Source organism: Bombus pyrosoma, linkage group LG11, assembly GCF_014825855.1.
Source record: "Bombus pyrosoma isolate SC7728 linkage group LG11, ASM1482585v1, whole genome shotgun sequence".
NCBI lineage: Eukaryota > Metazoa > Arthropoda > Insecta > Hymenoptera > Apidae > Bombus > Bombus pyrosoma.
In genome coordinates this window covers 5,450,372-5,469,225 of record NC_057780.1, presented here as the reverse complement: position 1 = coordinate 5,469,225, position 18,854 = coordinate 5,450,372, and the positions used below count along the sequence as shown (strand labels likewise).

At 32.7% G+C, this 18,854-nt stretch overlaps 2 protein-coding genes across 13 annotated transcripts in view; one reads left to right on the top strand and one right to left on the bottom strand.

Annotated features, from left to right (window-relative positions):
• Positions 1-9,747, bottom strand: part of LOC122572270 (mucin-5AC) — a 28,988-nt gene extending 19,241 nt beyond the window's left edge. The window contains exons 1-7 of one of the 12 annotated variants that reach the window (XM_043737043.1): positions 9,601-9,747; positions 8,274-9,322; positions 7,452-8,158; positions 7,272-7,356; positions 5,445-6,110; positions 4,526-4,667; positions 2,125-2,996 (exon numbers count right to left, since the gene is read on the bottom strand). In XM_043737043.1, the coding sequence (XP_043592978.1) occupies positions 2,125-2,247 (123 nt within the window). In that variant the 5' untranslated portion in view covers positions 2,248-2,996; positions 4,526-4,667; positions 5,445-6,110; ... (2 more) ...; positions 8,274-9,322; positions 9,601-9,747. Of the gene's footprint in view, positions 1-2,124; positions 2,997-4,525; positions 4,668-5,444; positions 6,111-7,271; positions 7,357-7,451; positions 8,159-8,273; positions 9,323-9,600 lie in introns of those variants that run through there. The other 11 variants (XM_043737047.1, XM_043737044.1, XM_043737042.1 and 8 more) reach the window with 11 other exon arrangements.
• A 153-nt stretch (positions 9,748-9,900) lies between these two features.
• On the top strand, positions 9,901-16,847 carry LOC122572466 (signal transducing adapter molecule 1). Its single transcript, XM_043737431.1, has 10 exons — positions 9,901-10,324; positions 11,051-11,211; positions 11,280-11,525; positions 11,806-11,881; positions 11,961-12,170; positions 12,295-12,414; positions 12,485-12,673; positions 13,315-13,541; positions 13,625-13,863; positions 14,167-16,847. The coding sequence occupies exons 1-10, from the start codon at positions 10,282-10,284 to the stop codon at positions 14,279-14,281; spliced, it is 1,626 nt and encodes a 541-aa protein (XP_043593366.1). The 5' UTR covers positions 9,901-10,281; the 3' UTR covers positions 14,282-16,847.
• Positions 16,848-18,854: the final 2,007 nt, after the last annotated feature.

Sequence of the window (18,854 nt, the reverse complement as noted above, 5' to 3'; positions counted from 1 at the left end):
GAAAATTTAACGCCAGATTTAAGCTACAGAAAAATGAGATTTCATATGCATCAACCTAATACCTATTAACACACACTTGATGTATATCATGAAAATCCGATCAAGTGAGAAAATCCAAGTGAATGTGTTAACCGTGTCGCGAAGGCGTTAAAATGGCATAAGTGAAATCGGAAACGTACAAGGAATCGCGATCGTATAAACAAATGCGAAGAAAGAAGCGGCGTTTCAACGGCGAACGAACGCGATTCACAGCGTGAACCGTAATATTTCTATATTTATTCACCGATTTTACTGTCCAACCAGTGAAACTTGCTTACGATTATCAAAGATTATATTAGGTTGTCCCAAAAGTTTCATTCGTCTTGTAAGGAAATAATAGATGCACGACGTCTTTGTTTTATATTGTTTTATTGAATTACGTACGATTCATTTCGTTCTGCTGGAACATCGATCTATTATTCCCTTACAAAGTGAAAGAAACTTTTGGGACAACCTAGTATAACGTATAATAAAGGCACTCGCAGAAATGTTTAACTGTGGCCTGATTACGTCAACCACGAGAGCAACAGTACCAAGTAATTTCATCAAATCTGCATACCTATCGCAAATGGCTTCGTTTCACACCGTTCGTACGCGTGCACACAGGCTCTTTGTTCGTGTCGGAGAGATCTCGCATCAGATTTAATTACACGTTGAAACGCGCTACGTGGAAATTTCTTTGCTAAGCGATCCTCGATACGTGTTAGATTGTTCCACGTGAAACGATCGGCTTCGTAAACGTACAAAGTCTTTTGAAACTTGCTAACTCGATGTGTTGTCGGGTATTACTTATCGCTAGATCTTCCAAATTCATACTTTTTGCGATCGTGCGCAAAAAATATACAGAATGTAAATAGAAATTTCTTTCATCCTCCAGAGTATCGTAACGAGAACATTATTTCCAATTATTCGTGTATTTTTGCATACTATGTACATCCCGTAAATTTTTGCATTGATTTAAGTTTCCCAGAAGTGTGCGTGAACATCGGAAGCCTGTTTATTACACAGGATGGGTGGATAAAAATCATCGACGATTGCACATTCCGAGAAAATATAGTTTGCGTGTTGCGAGAGATACACCGGCGATATCTCGATTCACGTTCGCACGGTAATTTCTGCTAGAATGATATTCAAATCGTTAAAAGGGTCATTCTTTTCCCGAACGATCTCCACGATTTCTGAATCGAGATACCACACGTATTTGGAAATCCCGATTCTCGAAAGTAATTCTCCCGTGCTTAGAATTGTATTCGATTGATAGAAGCGTTGCACTATCGTGGAAAAGGAACATCGATCTCGCCGGTATTACGGAAAACTTTGATCGACTACACGCAATCTTTTCACAGCCGAATGCTTTACGAAGTGTACTTTCCATTGGACGTCTGACATCGGAAGTCTTTGATAAAATATCGTCCCACCCTTCCAAGCTAGAACAAGATATATATTTATTTACTAAAGATAGATTATTGCACGGCAAAACTTTATTTATTTAAACGTAATTCTACTTAATGCCTGAATAGATAAAACCTTTGTCGATGAATTTGTACTTAAACGGTTATTACATGAATGAAAAGCGATAGATAGCGGAAAAAATCGAGGAACTTCGCTTACATGAATTGCATGAAACCTTCGACAGGTTCATCCTCTGGAAGGAGAGAAATTAATAAGAAATGCAATTTCTTATTAATTAATCTTCACCATTAGTTGTCACTTCTAGTTGTCTTCCATCTGATAATTCGTTTTTGTTATTAAAATATCCTTCCAATGACTCTGGTCCTATATAGATTAGATAGAGTATATCGTGCATTCGTTTTGTCAATATTTTCTTTACAAAAATCTCTCAAGTCTCTCTTAAAAGAAACTAAGTAGATACCTAAATCTCTATCTACCTACATATCTAAGAAAGTCTATGAAAGATACCTCCTTTGTAGTTTCCAATTTAGCAACTGCATCTTACGCTACATTAATATGAAATTTCTTAAGAATATCCCGGAAAAATCATGTATCATCCGATAAAAACATTTTTTTTAAATAATACTTCACCACCAAGAAAGGAAGAAATTAACTAGGTAGCATTTTTCTTACCTGTTGGAACTGAGCCAAGTCGGTCCCTGAGAGAATCGCCGGGTCAGCTTCGGCAGCAACGAAACCTTGTATCCTCAGGATCGCGGTGATCCACAGGAAGCACAAAACATTCCTCCGCCTCATTACGTCAACGATCCTCCTTTCTCTTCGATTATCGAGCAGCGTTCACACACGGTTTGCCTTTTTCTAAGAACTTCACCACCGGAACATCGACACCCCACTACGTCTCTTTCTTCTTTCTTCTCCAATATCCGTCGACTTTCAAATTTACTTACAAAGTTACAGCAGGCTTATTAAACCAAATAATTTTACACTGCTTCCTCGTTCTGTAAACTTCCCTCAAACAAATATCGTGTATATCTCTCCTTTCTTCGTAAATACAACGAATCAGTTAATTTACAAATTCAACCATGATTTACAAATTAAACGAAAAAAAGGAAAGATAGGTATATCTTGGAAATATGTTCGGAGAACGAAATCGTTTCGTTGATCAAAACGAAAGCGTTGTTCAAAGGGAAAACAAGGTTCTCGAGTCGTTTTATCAAAAGAAAGAATAGTCGAGCTTTTCTCGTGTTAGCGGAGAAACGAAAACAAGAGGACAATAGCGAAGACGCGTCAGACCTGCTTAGCTGACACAAGTTCACACGTTGACGAGGACGAGTTCGGGACTGTTGGAGATCGGAAAACGTCTGAGAGTTTTACTTCTCCGGTCGGGGAAGAGTTCCTCAGGCATAGACCAGGTGGGAGACGAACAGGTAGGACGGTGAACGTCGGTTCCGAACCCACTTCTGTCTTCTCTTGACGCCTTCCTCAACTGGAACCTGCATTTGTTTTCCATTTTGTTGGGATTTTTACCGACAATTGATAGAAATCTGTTGGTTTAGGAATCATTCAGATCCAATTTAGCAATCGTTTCAGATGCAAATTAAAAAATGTATTATTTTTAGTAGAAGAAAGGAGAAAGGATGTGCAATTACGGAACGTATTATTTTGTATCGAAATTAAAACAATCAGGAAACTTTCTATAAGTATTATGTAGCATTGTTAATAATAGTGATTAAGGGGTCATGTATTCTTATCGAGAGAACATTAAAAATATATAGAACGATATAACCGGAAAGAGGAAGAAAACATACTAGTAGTTAATTTTAATATTTATACATTATCGACTATTCCACAGTATGTGATCTTTAAAATTAAAAATTTGTTTTTATAATTAAGATACGATGAATCACGTTGAGTTAGATTTGATTGATAAAAATACCAAGATACGAGGTGTATGATTAAACCAAAACAGCATTCGATTCTAATAAAGAAATATGTTTTAATTCTTCCGGAGGCATTAACGAGCAGTTTCCTAATTCTAATGGACAAATTAATACTCCAAGAAATACAGAGAAAACATTAAGGAGCAGAAAAAGAACATCATACAAATAGATATAATAAGATAACAAGCTGGTTTTTCAATCAAATCAATCGACATCTTTTGTCGAGTGAAATGCTTGGAAGAAAGATTACATGAACAGTTTTTGAACAGAAAAGCAAAGGAGGCGAATCGATACGTCGGAAAGTTACTTAACACCATTGAAACGAACGGAAACGCTCGAACGAGCATCAAGTTGTACCAGTTCCGCTCGAACGTTCCGGGGAACGCGCAAAAGCGCATCGTACCGTTTTACAAACAATTTCGGCACTTACTTCCGATAATAAATCGTTTTTAGCTGCCGTTTAGAATGGTCGCGGAAGTGCCATGAATGAAATGAACCGGCACGTTGCAACAGATTTCCCAATTTTTAAAACGCGCTACTGGAAAGAGAACAACTGTCGTACACTGAAAAAACATTGGAATCTAAGGAATTTTTTTTAGAGAAGATTACAATATTAGAACTAGAAGATTTAACGAATAATAATTGCGAAGTCTTTTGGGAAAAAAGCTCATAAAATAAAATGCTGAAGTTTAGTAAATTGAGTTGAAAATTCCAGTTGTAATTTTTTAATATTAGCTACGTTTGAATTGTTAATTAGAACAGTCCTTAAGGAACCTTTTTATATTTATAAAATATATACAATTTTCATACTAATTCAACTATGAATATTCTTTTTTATCCTGGATCTCTAGACCATTTTTTTAGGAAGCTTCTCGTTTGATACATTGATGAAATAGAAGAGAAGAAGTTACTCAAATTTTATGAGAAAATCTCAAGAAATCTTTCTTCCAAATAAAACTATTTTTCTATTGTTTTATGTAAATTGGAAATTTCAAAATATCTATCTGATTATATCTGGAAGAAACATGTACCTAAATGTTGGAATACCATTGTGGAATGATTAACTTTGTTTCGAAACCAGGTAAAAGAACTGACAAATCAAATTTGCACATCGATCAAATAGAATCAGATACCTCTTTTCCGGTTAGTTTTTACTACGTAAGTAGTTAGCCGGTAAAATATTTTTCAAGTGGCTCGAGGCAACGAAAACGCGATCACCATTCGTCCTTTCTCCGCTCACCATCGAAAACGAGTTTCAATCGGCTTATCTGTTTCCTGCAAGATTGTTGCAAAATTGTTACAAGAAGGATTCACTGAGAACAATTAATCTAGCTTAGAAAATATTACGTACTAATCGCTAGTAGAAATAGAATTTGCAAGTAATCTGTTTTATGTATTTTTACATGATCGTAGAATATTTTTAAGACATTAATAAAGAAGATAACCATCAACGACGAAATGATAAACTGGATTAAAAGAATAATAAAAATTATAAATAAAATAAAAAAAGTACACGTTTTTCTGACTAAAGATTGCTATAATACATGTTACCGATTGGTTATTACTATATGACTGATCACTGTCGTGACGTAAGATTCGAGAATTGAGCGAAAGTTTCGATCACTTCCTGTTAAACACCTCCTTAAACATCTGCCAAATTCCGTTATGGTTTTGCTAAAGATTACATAAAAACCACGTTTAATAATTTACCAAAAACATTTTTGTATTGTAAAAGCAACGAATTCTTTTTAAAATTCATACGATTAATATTTGATATACAAGAGAAGGAAAAAATTTAATTGAAAATAAATTATATCAATTTTACTAACAATAATTTAAGGTGTTATATACCGATTATGTAAGAAAAGGTATAGGTACTGCAAAATAAATGATGGATGTTTCATGCTACCTGTGCACAAAAAATGTTACGATATCCTTTCTCTAAATTTCTTCACCATAAAACTTACGATTAGCTATATTATAGAAATAAAACATTATTTGTTCAAGACTTTAATTAATCCTTGCGTCATCTATTTGCGATCCATTTCTTACCTTTTAAGGAACATGAGCGGATTCAAACTACCACAATGCTCGAGATGTATGCTCTTCCTTGTATGATGCCCGAACCGAACTTTCTTCCTTCGCGCGGCTATAGTACACTATCGTCCAGAAGTACAATGCTATCATCTGCTTCGTTTCATGCAAAATTGTTTAGTATATATGACAAATGAATTTATAAAAAAGATTTCTATGATTTAGTCCCTTAAAGATAACTTCTAAGAAGCATCTATATCCTAACTTCTAGTTTCTTCATTTCAAAAAAGGAATTTTCATTCTTTTAAATTGACTTTTAAGAGTAAGTTAGCTTGAAATTCTAATTTTTTAATTTCAAGAGAAAATTTTTCTGGGGCTTCATTTTTTCTAAATTGTCAATTTGAAGTGACTTTGTTCAAGTACCTTTTTTAAGACATAAAGTATTGAAATAGAGATATAAGAGATTTTTAAAAGAAACTAAAAAACACTGTTTCTCGCAAACTTAAGTGATACTATATCGTACTAGTAAACTGGTAATATTGCTAGAATTGTAGGCGTGACCCTAAACTTATGGACGATAGTGTATAACCATTACTTTCTTCGTCTGCAGAACATCCAAGCAACCGTATGTTCCCAATTCGATCGATGAAGTAAAGCACCTCTTACATTCTTCTAAAGCTGCTCCTATTAGGCAAAAATAATTACAATTGTCGAGTAATATAAAAAGAATCAATCATCTGTTCAAAGAATAAGAAATAACTTATACTACAAACTCGGGTGATACTACATAGAACAAGTTACCTAGAATATCCTAAATTATAATCGTAATTTTTCATCCTTTCATGTCTCTATATATACAATAATCCTCAAGAAAAAACAAACCCTTTTTTTAATGTACTTCTAGCAAACGGAAGTAAATTTAACAATATTTATTTGGCAAACGTTTCTCATCATGAAATATCGGTATACTATTATGAAATTGCACCCGGAAAGCTGTGGTTTTTCTCCTCAAATATCAGAATACACACTTTCGTCGATCACTTTCGTCGTGTTTTATAGATTGTAATACTCTTTGAAAGATATATCTTCGTGATGAAATAAAAAGAAGACAGATACACCTACCTGTGTATCGTGATTTGCTGTTGAAATTCCTCTATCGAAAAACAGCAATACAAAGGATCAAGAGAACCGTATTACATAAGGGAACGCAATATTCGTACTGTTTATCAGACACGAGACATCTCGGAAGAGCGAGACGGTTCGTGGAAAAAAAGTATTGTGTGGACGGATATATCGCGGATGGGAAAAGACGCTTTCCTTTATGCCCGTGAATCTCATTAAAAAGCGTTTCACCTGTACGAAGGGGAGAGGAAGTGAATTTTAACGAAAATATTCTCGTAGTTTCGATTCTTCGTCGCAGGAGGAACCTTGTTACCCCTTTATACAGTTATTAGAGTAACTTTGTATTGTTTGAGGCTTATACCGAATCTCAAGTATTATAGTTGGTTACATGATATAATTTTGTCTTTAGGATTATGTAAAGCAATATCGAAATATTACAATTTTGTTTATGATAATCATCTTTCCGTGACAGTCAAATTCTTAATCAAGTTCCATGTTATTTCGGGTGACTCTGATAATATAATTTAAGAATTTGTCGTAGAACGTAAATTTCAGGTCATATTAAATTTGAATAATATTTTTTAATGACTTATTTAATTTTGTTGCCGGTTCCAAGTACTTTAATATAGACTTCACATATAATTATAAAAGTGTTACACTAATAAAAAAGAAATACTAAATTTTAATAAATCGTACAGTTAAAATATTATTCACATTACTTACATTTCTGTCGAATCAGGTTCCAATTGTCACAGACGTCTTATGAATTAAATCATCGCAAGAAACCGGAAAATGGAAGTCACAGCACCTTAGATTTCGTAAAACCAAGCAATGTTAAATGTAGGTGGAAGGTTTCCAACTGGACGTAGTTAGTTTGCAAGAAAACAGTGTAACATAATTTACCTTAAACAATACAATTTTGCCCGTCGTGTCGCCTGCTTAATTTTCCCCTTGTCTTACAGGGTAATTGTCCAGATAATTTTCTGTCCTCGTATTCGTAGTGTAATTGTAATAATATCTCGATGCACCATGAAATTTACATAAATTACAAGTTAGGAAAATTATAAATATACATAGAAAATATATACGAAAAATACATAAGTATGCTTATCATAAATTTCTTCTTCTTGTAGATATTACCTATACTACTACGATATTTTTACATAGAATTGTTACAAACTGTTATAAGACTATTACTAATATATGCATATAGTATAAGTACTATTATTAATTTTTATCTTTCCTTGCCTTTCAAACATAATTGTTATAATTATTTCACTCTGCTGTATAATTTCTTGTCTACAACGTTTCCCACTTTTCTATAATACTTTACGTGAATCTTCGGCATCGGAAGCTGCTACTTCTCATCCGTAACTTAATAACCGCCATTACGGGACCGTCAAGACGCAACAATACTTTATTGATTATCCTCCTTCACCAATTGCTCCCCAGAATTGCTTTTTGTCCTACAATAATTAAACGTGTACACGTGTGCGCTTTCACCCGTTATTTACAACTAATAACGGAAGCATGTACGTAACGTAAGTTCATAGACTACTTCCTCTGGCATTCTTCCTCCTCTTGCGAATTCTAAGAACATCACGAGATATCTAAAACAATCCCACTTAACATAAAAATTAATTTTAGAAGATAATATACTGTAGATTGATGATAGCAAAGTTTTCAAACCACTGACAATTTTAAACAGATAGAAATCGTTCTTACATTTTGTTCCTTTTAGAAAGTATCAAATGTTTCAAATAGATTCAACGTATCACTTCCGTTGAAGCTTCTATTACAGATTCCGTCAGAACTACAAAACATACAGATGCTAATCATTGCTTTGTTTTATTCAACGTAGATAAATCATTTGATCATATCGAACAGTGAAAGTGATATTTAAACATTTGAATGGAGATAGAAATCTTCGAGGCTTTCACGACCTGAATATACAATCGATACCAAAAGGACAAGGACTACACCCGGAAGCTTCTGTAAATAACAATGCAGAGCAGGAAAGTTATCGATATAATTATAAGTTACATGATAATTTCATGATACTAGATATCAAAATACTAATAAAGATCATCAAAATTCACGGTTATTGCATAATGTCAAGGTGATTTTCAACAAGCATAATGACAGTTCATTGTAATTTGACAAACATGATGACAGCCTGATTGTCAGTGTATTATGCAGAAATTATGTGATGCAGTTTATTCCCAAGGTTTGGAAGCCTGGGACAAATGCAAAAATTGTTCGTGAAACCACAATGAACTAGAGACTCTTTCGTGATGTCGTTTCGTAATAAACCGCGCATCTCTCTATTCTTTAAGTTTTCTATACTCAGCTTTTGACAGAATCTTCGATCTTCTTTTGATGAAAGATCTGTGTGGAAAGGTTTCCAATTTACAACCATAATTTGTAATATTCCAAACTCATTGAAGATATAAATAATGAAGTTATTTAAGATTCAAATATGATGCTAGTGTCTTTTAGAATTTAATATACTTTACTTTACCTCATTCTTTTTAATAAACTATTAATATAAAAAATATAACTCTAGCGCTATAAATAGCGCTAACTTATTCTATTTGCAAAATAATATGTGATACTAAAGAAGGCACTCCTCTTCCAACATTGATCAAGTTAAATTTTAAAATGGCCGTAATTATTTCAATTTCACTCTATATCATCTTCGGTATCATTTACTTCGGTGCACTTCGGTTATCTTCGGTATATTTCGGTATATTTCTTACCGCCAAACATGATACCTGTATCAAGAGAATATATTCAAAAAATATGCACAATACAAAATAAATAGCAGGATTGTAAAAAAAGAAGAGGAATCAAATGATGTTCATGAATTTAAGAGAGGAAGCAAGTGCGATGGAATCAAACGAAACTCATTATTTCATAATCTAGTCGTGTGTTCTACGATCAGTGAATCACATTGTTTGAAATTTTTGATAATACAATTGCATTCAATAATGTAATAAAATAATGTTTCTTTATATTCGATTAATAATAATTATCTGTCATATTCGATTACCTTCTTCTATATAAACACTATGTCTGTACCTCATCTCTGCCACTAGTCTACTACGGCGAATATCCAATGTCACGTCCATTATGTATCTTGTCTCTGAATTCATGTAGTATGAATGTACATACATTTTACACACAGAATGTTACATGTACTGAAATGATAAGGTCGCGTGTAACACGAAAATGGTAATGGGACTCATATGGTAAATCATACCTTCATAAACTAATTTCACAAGTTATTCGCCAGATGGCAGACAGTAGGACGCAATAGTTTACGATGTATCGATTGTCGATGTTCATTTCAATGTCTTTATCGAAAAGGAACGAATTGCGCAAATTATCAGTAATTTTAATCGCTATACATATTTAATCCTTCAAAGCATGAATCGTTTATCTGAATTCTCCGTGGCCGCGCGGTGAACTCATCGATTAATTGTGTAATTCGTGACCTAAAAGTGCTCCCGTTTGACATTACGCTCGAGATGATTCGATAGTATCGAGGTTTTTTGGCAGGTCGAAAGAAAGATGTCCCTCGATGGTAGATTAGAATGTTATTAGTCATTCGGTGTCGTGTTTGTAAGTAAATATCAGCTGGATGCGTAGAGAAGAACGTAACGTAATTCCGTGACAGCGCGTAACGGACGTAACTGTCGAACATAGATCGATTAAAGAAACCACGTCGAAAATGGGCCTTTTCCAGAATTCCTCGCCTTTCGACGCTGACGTTGGTGAGTGGCAGACTTCTCCCTAGCCTTAATTCACTTATAACACGATTGTTCCTGCATCAGGTTATTTTAACCCCAGGAAACAGATTTTGAATCCTATGACAGCTCGTATCTATTGTTTCTCTGTGCATACGTTGGATCTGGTTTTTCATTTTTTTTTTATGCAACGTCAAATTCCACGTTTGATGGATGCATTAAGCGGTTGTTGACATTTGACCTCTAATTAAGACATCAGATTTTGCGAATTACTTCAGCCTCGCTTTTGTATCGCCTCGACCGATTACTCCCGTCACGTCTACGAAAATGCTCGTTCATTCTGATAAAAGCATAAATCGCGTAGAGAAATATTCGAGACGTTCAAATCGTAGGAATTTCCTGAATGCTAACTGTTCTTTTTGGAATTCATACACGGACAGAGCCAGATTTCTCTTTAATCTGCAACGCGAAATGAGCCTGATACGAGCTCACACCTTTTATTATTTATTCAATCTGTTAGGAAGTTGTGTTTGGTACAAACATGTATATGAGATTGATACTCCATGATGTTCATATGTTTGAGGAAATCATTGAATAAGAAGAATAAAGTTATCATATATATATATTGCCTAATTTAAATATTCAGTAGGTACTTTTTATTAGGAAATTTGTAATTGGAATGGAATAAAGCAAATTGATACTACTATTTCCCTTATCATAGCTTATGCCTTTTTTATAATTGTTTTATAATAGAAAAGGCAACCAGTGAGAAGAATATGTCTATAGAATGGGGAAGTATGTTGGATATTTGTGATAAAGTGGGAACTTCTACCCAAAATGCCAAGGAATGTTTACGGTCGATTGTTAAAAGACTATATTCTCCAGATCCACATATCGTTATGCAAGCATTAACAGTCAGTATATCCTTTAAAATGTAACTTTAAACCATTGTGTAACCGATATTCATTGAATGTGGATTTAGTTGTTAGATGTGTGTGTCATCAATTGTGGAAAAACATTTCATCTGGAAATTGCATCAAGAGAATTTGAAAATGACCTGAGGAAGCTTGTTAATCATTCTGAACCAAAGATTGCTGAAAAAATGAAGGTACTTTTAAAGAAATGGGCTGAAAATGATTTCAAAACTGATCCTCAGTTAAATTTAATTCCAAGTTTATACAATAAACTTAAAAATGAAGGACATGACTTTACTTCTACATCAGATACGGTAAGTTTCCTTCCATTTGAACTCACATATAAGATTCTTATTTATTGCGAAACATATATGGTTGAATGTAGTCTTTTATTTAAATACTAATAAGATAAGACTATCATTTATTGACGTTCTGCTGTGTTTTTCCTGCAATCATTCATCAAGAGAATAATTATTCCATTGAACCACATGGAATTATTTATATAGATTGATAGACTATTTCATATGCATCAAATCACTACAACCACAAATAATTGTTGCATTCAGTATGTGCATTTTCTTTTTTTTTTTTTAGCCTAAACGTATAAGTGTATTAAGTAAAGATCCAAATGTAGTAACAAATTCACAAGAAGAGGAAGACATTGCAAAAGGTACCTTCAAATTTTTAAAGAATATTTAATATCATTTCTCTTAGTACTGTAAAATTAAATTAATTACTTTCCATTCTAGCCATAGAACTTTCTCTTAAGGAAAGTAAAGCTCATAGTCAAGCATCCTCTTCACATAGCTCACCAGCATCTAATAAATACACCAGTTTATACCCTAATGTAAGTTCTGCACTTGGTGCCTCCAGCAACTCCGAAGGCAGGAAGGTCCGTGCTCTGTATGATTTTGAGGCAGCAGAAGATAATGAATTAACATTTTTTGCAGGAGAAATAAGTATGATTTGTGTTCTTTTAAAATTTAATCTTAAACAGTTATATTTTAATTACAGCTAAAAAAAATGTGACTATAATAAATTTATTGTGTAATAATGAAATTATTGTTATCAACTGAATTTTAGTTAACATATTGGATGATTCTGATCCAAACTGGTGGAAAGGCAGTAACCAAAATGGAGAAGGACTATTTCCCTCTAACTTTGTTACTGCAGATTTGTCTATGGAGCCTGAACAGTTTACAAGTAAGATATGAAATATTAAATTATTCGTGTGTTACTTAAAAATGAGTACTATATATAAATTCACATATAGAATTAGAACACAGTAACAAAAAAATGGTTCAGTTTGCTGAAGAGGTAGAAGTAAAAACGGTAAAGAGAGAACCAGAAGTGGTTGAAGTTGAAATAGATGAAAGAAAAATGGACAGACTTTTACATTTATTACATGAAGCTGATCCTCAATGTGATAATTCGGATCCACAAGAAATGCTTGATTTGGAAGGTACTGTATTTGTATCTTATATTGTACTATAGGATTTATTTATTCAGAAATATTAGAAATTGGGATTTCCAATGATTTCTATCCTATATGATAAGTTTATTGATAAGTGGATTTATTTACAATGGATTAAACAGGAAACAATGGTTATTTAACGTGAACTAAATATAGTAATGTGTTATAACTAAGATAACTAAATGGATAATTCACAACTCACAACTCATAACAAGTCGGCAACTCTCTCTCGATTCAACTCTCGACTTCTCACAACTCGACTCTCAACTAACGACTCCTCACAACTCGACTCTCAATTAACGACTGCCGATTAATTCGTCTTTCTCCTTTAAGCATCCCTTTGTCTTTCCACATACCCTCACCACGTACGTGTTCCATAACCATCCGCGATCATGATCACGTACGCCTTCTTCCGCGTAACAATTCGACTGAAGGACTGACAACACATTGATGGACCGCCTGGCCCATTGAAGTTTCCCAACCCTTCCGGCCTCTCGGCACTTAGGCTTTCTCGCAACATTGTTTATAGTTCATCCGATATTTCTTGGACAATCTGTCCGCGATACTACAATACATTATTTTACTTATATCATTACTTGTATTGACTATTAATTTTATAACAATTTTAGAACAAGTTACTGCTATGGGACCGTTGATAGATGCAGCTTTAGAAAAAGTAGACAGGAGGCATGCACAGTTAACTCAGTTAAGTTCTGATCTGGTGGATGCTCTTAATTTGTATCATACATTGATGCGAGAACCACCACCTCCTACACCATCAAATTATACCCTACCTAAGATGCCACCACACATAAACCCTTATCAGTTTCAAAATCAGGGACCACCACCTCCACATGTAAGAATTTAATATATGTTTAAATTTCTTTTCGACAAATGATATTCTTATTTAACTTAAAATTAAATTTTTGAATTTCTTAGATATTTAATGGAGTGCCTCCACCTCATCAAACTTCCTTTCCTGTTGGAGGCGGTCCACCTGGGCCATATAATGCGACTATGCCACCTAACGAATATATGGGTCCCGCAAGCATGCCAAACATGACATTACCACAACATTTTCACGTGCAACCAGCGGGTTCGCATCAGCATCCACCAGGAGGACATCCTCATGGACCACCTGTGCCAGAGCAAAGCAATGTACCTTACTCACATCAAGGGTATGTGTTGATATACACGTGATATAAGATATTTGAAAATTCTGCTTATAATATATTTATTCAGAGGTAATATGTATAGTACATGTAAATAGTTTAATAATATAGGTCTTTAATAGCTTTATAAAGAAGAGATTAATACAATATTTAATCCCTTTTGTGACTAAAAATTACTTCTTTCTATTAGTGTAATATAAGAAAGTCACATTAGTTTATGATTGTTATAAACCGGTCGTTTAAGGGATTAATGAAAACATACGTTAAAAAGAAAAAGTTGATAAAGAAGCATTTAATGATATACAACAGATATCCACCACAAACTGGTACTATGCCAGGACCATATGGTCCACCAGGACCAGCAGGACATCCGGTAAGCCAACAACCTCAATTTGCTCCACCAAATGGGCAACACATGATGTAAAGGGATGCTACATGTTTCAAATTCACCCTGTACTGTAACTCAAGCTATACAATATCACTATATTATAATTATTTAAATAAACATACCCGAAGTAGCCAAAGATACTGGGTTTTTGATGGAAGTTTTGCATTCGAAACTTACCGTGTAAGCTTATTACAGTCACATACACGACGAAATAACTAAAAAATGCATTAAGCGAAATGCGAATTATTTTATTAACGTTTGCTTACCGTTATGGTATGTATTTTTCTCAAAAAGCGTTTGTGTCAGTCATTGATTCAGTTTCAATTAACACATTCCTTTGATTCGTTAGCGACCGCTATGTCGTTTCGCATTTCAACTGTAACGACCTCGTTACATTCAAAGTGTTGAAGTGAAAAATAATGCACTGAAAAATCAGAAAAAAAGAAAAAAATACTGAAATATAAAATTATCAATTTATAAATATTGATACATTGTTTTTAATCATACGTCGAAATTATATCGCGTAACAATTTTATTATACTTATTTATAATATGTTGTATAAAGTTTATCGTACGTTTGTAATAAGTTCTGAAGAAAACTGCACCGCCGTTTAACGTATAATTACGCTAGTACACAAAAATTGTACACGACAAAATGGTGGAGACTGTAATCGAAAGAACTACCGTATTTTATAGTTTTTTACTATCATTCATTATTAACAACTATAAAAGGTCCTTGAAATGCGATTGTTAAGATATGAAAATTCTTTTCTTAAATAAAAAAAAGAAATACAGAAAGAAAAACAAAGAGGTTAAAGATCACAGTAGCTTTGAAAGAAGCAGCTCGAATTAAATATTGTCGAGGTACATATAAATTTAAGAACAATTATCACGACAAGACGTTTGAACTTGGTCTAGTCTGTCCACTGTGTATAATAAAACATATTTCCTATTAATTGCTTATCGAGAAATCTGCGAGAAACTTTTTATGAATTGTTAATGCATAATACTCGCATATAGTTGCGTTCATACCGTCGTAAAAGCGGCCCTGTCTGTGTTAAAGAAAAAAACGAAAAATAAGAAAAACATACGGAAAAAGACGACTGTATTCTTTTAAACTTACATTAAAATAGGATTTAAAGGTTTAAAATTAGAATAATGTGATTCTCAAGGATTTCTTTAATAGGCCTTTATTTTTAAGATATTTATAAGTGAAGTTTATATTCCGAAGTTAGAACATGATATTAGTACCAATTTATAGGCCAAGAGAAAGTTTTAGTAGGTCAGTGAGTGAATCACTGCTAGACTGTAATTTCAGATTTGTTGAAGTACAAAAATGAGCAAGGAAAGTAATAAACCCGATAGATTATGAAAATTACTTTTTGCATATATGAAACATACAATAAAAAAGATACTTCATTCATATGAATTTCTTACATTATATTAAGTCTAATAGTAAAATGTATATAATCCTGTATTTGAAATTTGTATACTAATTATCACTCTTACTTGATTTGAAATAGCTTATATTTCTTATAAACTACTAATTAAAATAGTTAAATTAAAGTGTTTCTTTTTTTATGTATATTATACTTTCAATTTAACTTCTCTTTATACAAGTTACTTTGTTCTAATTTCTTAGTAATTAATAAGCAATAAATATCTACATACACACGTCTAAAAATAGATTGTCGATAAGTTTGAAAGAATTTGATTCAAAGATGGAAACAATCTCAAATTTAATATAACTTAAAGGGGTTGCTTTGTAACTCGAATTGAAAACTAAGCGTATGTAAAGAATTTCTTCTAACGAAAATATTGTAAAGTACATCATTGTAAAGTATGACATCTTTCCATCTAATGAACATTGTAATAAGCATATACATAAACATTCTTATAAAATGTACAATCATTTAGACTCTTAGATTCTAAGTTTTCATTAGGTTCAAGTATGCAGTTTTTTATCATTTTTCAAGTTTCATTCGAGACACTGAGTAACCCCCTTAATATTTCTCAGAAAAGACAGGGCGCATTGATACGATAGTGCAATATATACTTGGGCGACGTAGAAATTTAAAAGAAACGGAATAAACTGCGTCGATAACGTGTAGAAAGAAAAAAAGAAAAATGAAATAAGATCATGTAAAAATCTTGTAAAGCAATGTCAGTAAAAAGAAGCTAAGTCACATACAGATGTATTGAGCGAAAGAAAGAAGAGTAAGGAAGAGGAGAAAAACGTATACTGTACTTTGTATATGTACCTAGAGAAAAAAAAGAGAGCGAGTGAGAGAGAAAAAAGAGACATAGAAAGTGATAGAGGAATAGGTCTTATTAAAAAAAAAAAAAAAGAAAAATAGATGTAATTTACATTGTACATGTTACGTTGCCATTAAACTCTCATTATTTACGTAAGTGATGCTGAATTCCTTTGTTATATTTTTGTGAACCGTATCGTTCAAAGTCTGTAATATAACATTTAGTTTTTTAGGATTTCAAAAAAAAATTATCTTGAATCATCTAGTTTGGACATCGTCTAATGTACAAAATAAGTCATACATAAGGAAAATAAATGATGCGTTTGGATTTGAATAATTTACTCTAACACTAATATTGATAAGTCTTTGAAATCTTAGAACCCTCTTCGTTTCTATCACCTTATATACACAATGTCCTAATAAAATCGATTCAAGATTGCTCATGACATTTACGTAAATAGAAAGATCACGTGTTTTACTTTTTACTCTGCGGAATTTGACAGGAAACGATCAAACGTTCGCAGTTAGATGTTCGAAGAAAACCTTGTTTGATAGAAACTCGTAGATTCATAAATAATATCAAAATGGTTTTGGAAGAAGAAGTATAATATTTATTCATTATATATTGTTTTATATTGTACTATTATGTATTGTGTAGTGTATCAACATTTTGCCTCGAATTGTATTTCTGCAAAGCTTTCTTTAAGGATCGTTTACTCCTTTATTCTTTCTTCTCCTGTTCTACTTCTTTCATACCATTTACTATCTTCCCTTCTTGGTGCGTCCATGCTCTATCGACCTTCTGAACGCTCTTACCACGATCGAATCTCACAATAATTACGATTCCCAAGAATTGTTCGAAATCGCGTCATCTTCTTCGAACACAGTTATCCAGCACCGTGTTTTTCGAGCACGATCCACTCATTACTCAAGATTTATGGTCGACGTAGTGGTGGATTTATCGTAAAAAGGTATCATTTTACCTGTGCCGTCATCGTCGTAAATCATCGCTCCTTACATTTCTATGAAAAGCTGACAACATTTAAAAGACCGGAATCTACTGAGACGGCAACACCCTAATATAATTAAAAGAATACCGATAAGAATGGTCATTTCTCATAGCAATTTGAGAATTATTTTCAAATATAGTCGATAAAGAAAGTTATATCGAATATTAATTTTGTGTAATTATATTATTGTGACAAATTTTCTATATAATAAATATTTTTGGATGCAACGTTAGATTATATAGATTATAATTAACTTTCTGTACGATATGCAAAAATTAAAGATTTTCTTTATGAGAAATAGATTATAGGATTCGTTGTAGGCCTTCTCAACTGAATTTGAAATTTAGAAATACGAAGAGATTCGGTTTTGGTATAACATACTAATAAAAAACAAACGAAACATAAGTGAAGTGTATATCTTCCAAGTCATGTTGGGTTGACAGTTAAATACAATGATGATTATAATCTACTATTACATCCAAAAATAATTATTGTTTGCAAAGCTTATGATAATTTGATTACACAAAATTAATTTTCCAGACAACTGTTTTTCTACCTTATCGCCATAATAATGATTTTCTGCAATGTAGCGAACCAGGATATTAATAAATGCATTAATAATTGATGGTGGAATCCTCATAACTGTTAATCTGGCCAAAGATCGATAGAATAATGAGTCGTCTTCCTTGACAATGGCAATCTTACATCGACAATGAACAAAACAACCTTGACATTAACATTCTACTTCCTTCAGTTTTGTATTCATTTAATTAAAAAAGAAAAAAAGACAAAGCGATATATCTACAAAGGCTTCGTAACACGAAACTGATTATCTTTATTATATTCGATTTAACGAGTTTGTAGAAAATTATTAGATTATCATTTCTGACATTATTGAAACCTATTGAGACACCTTGTATATAACGTTCTCTAAAATCGAACATCTTTTGCATATGGTCACGAGTATGCGCGTGTTTTTCTTATTTTGTTCCATTAAGTTAAAATGTCAAGGGAAGGTATATTAGCATAAATATTAAGATTTTTGAATCCTATTTCTTCTTGAATAAATCATCTGTTTATCCAAGTTTCGCGCAATTTCATTTGATTTGATTTACAAACACAGTTTATTTATAAAAATGTCATACGAAAATTAGTAGTTCTTATTTTTGTTTAATATTTTCAAATGCTTTAGCCTCAGATTGTAAAAGAATGTGCAACTAGTACTTATATAGAAAAGTATAAAAGTCTTACTTCTCCATATTTCATTATATGTGTATAATTCACGTCACTTTTAATTAAAATTCAAAATAAATATATAGAAATATATATGATATCTTCGATAAT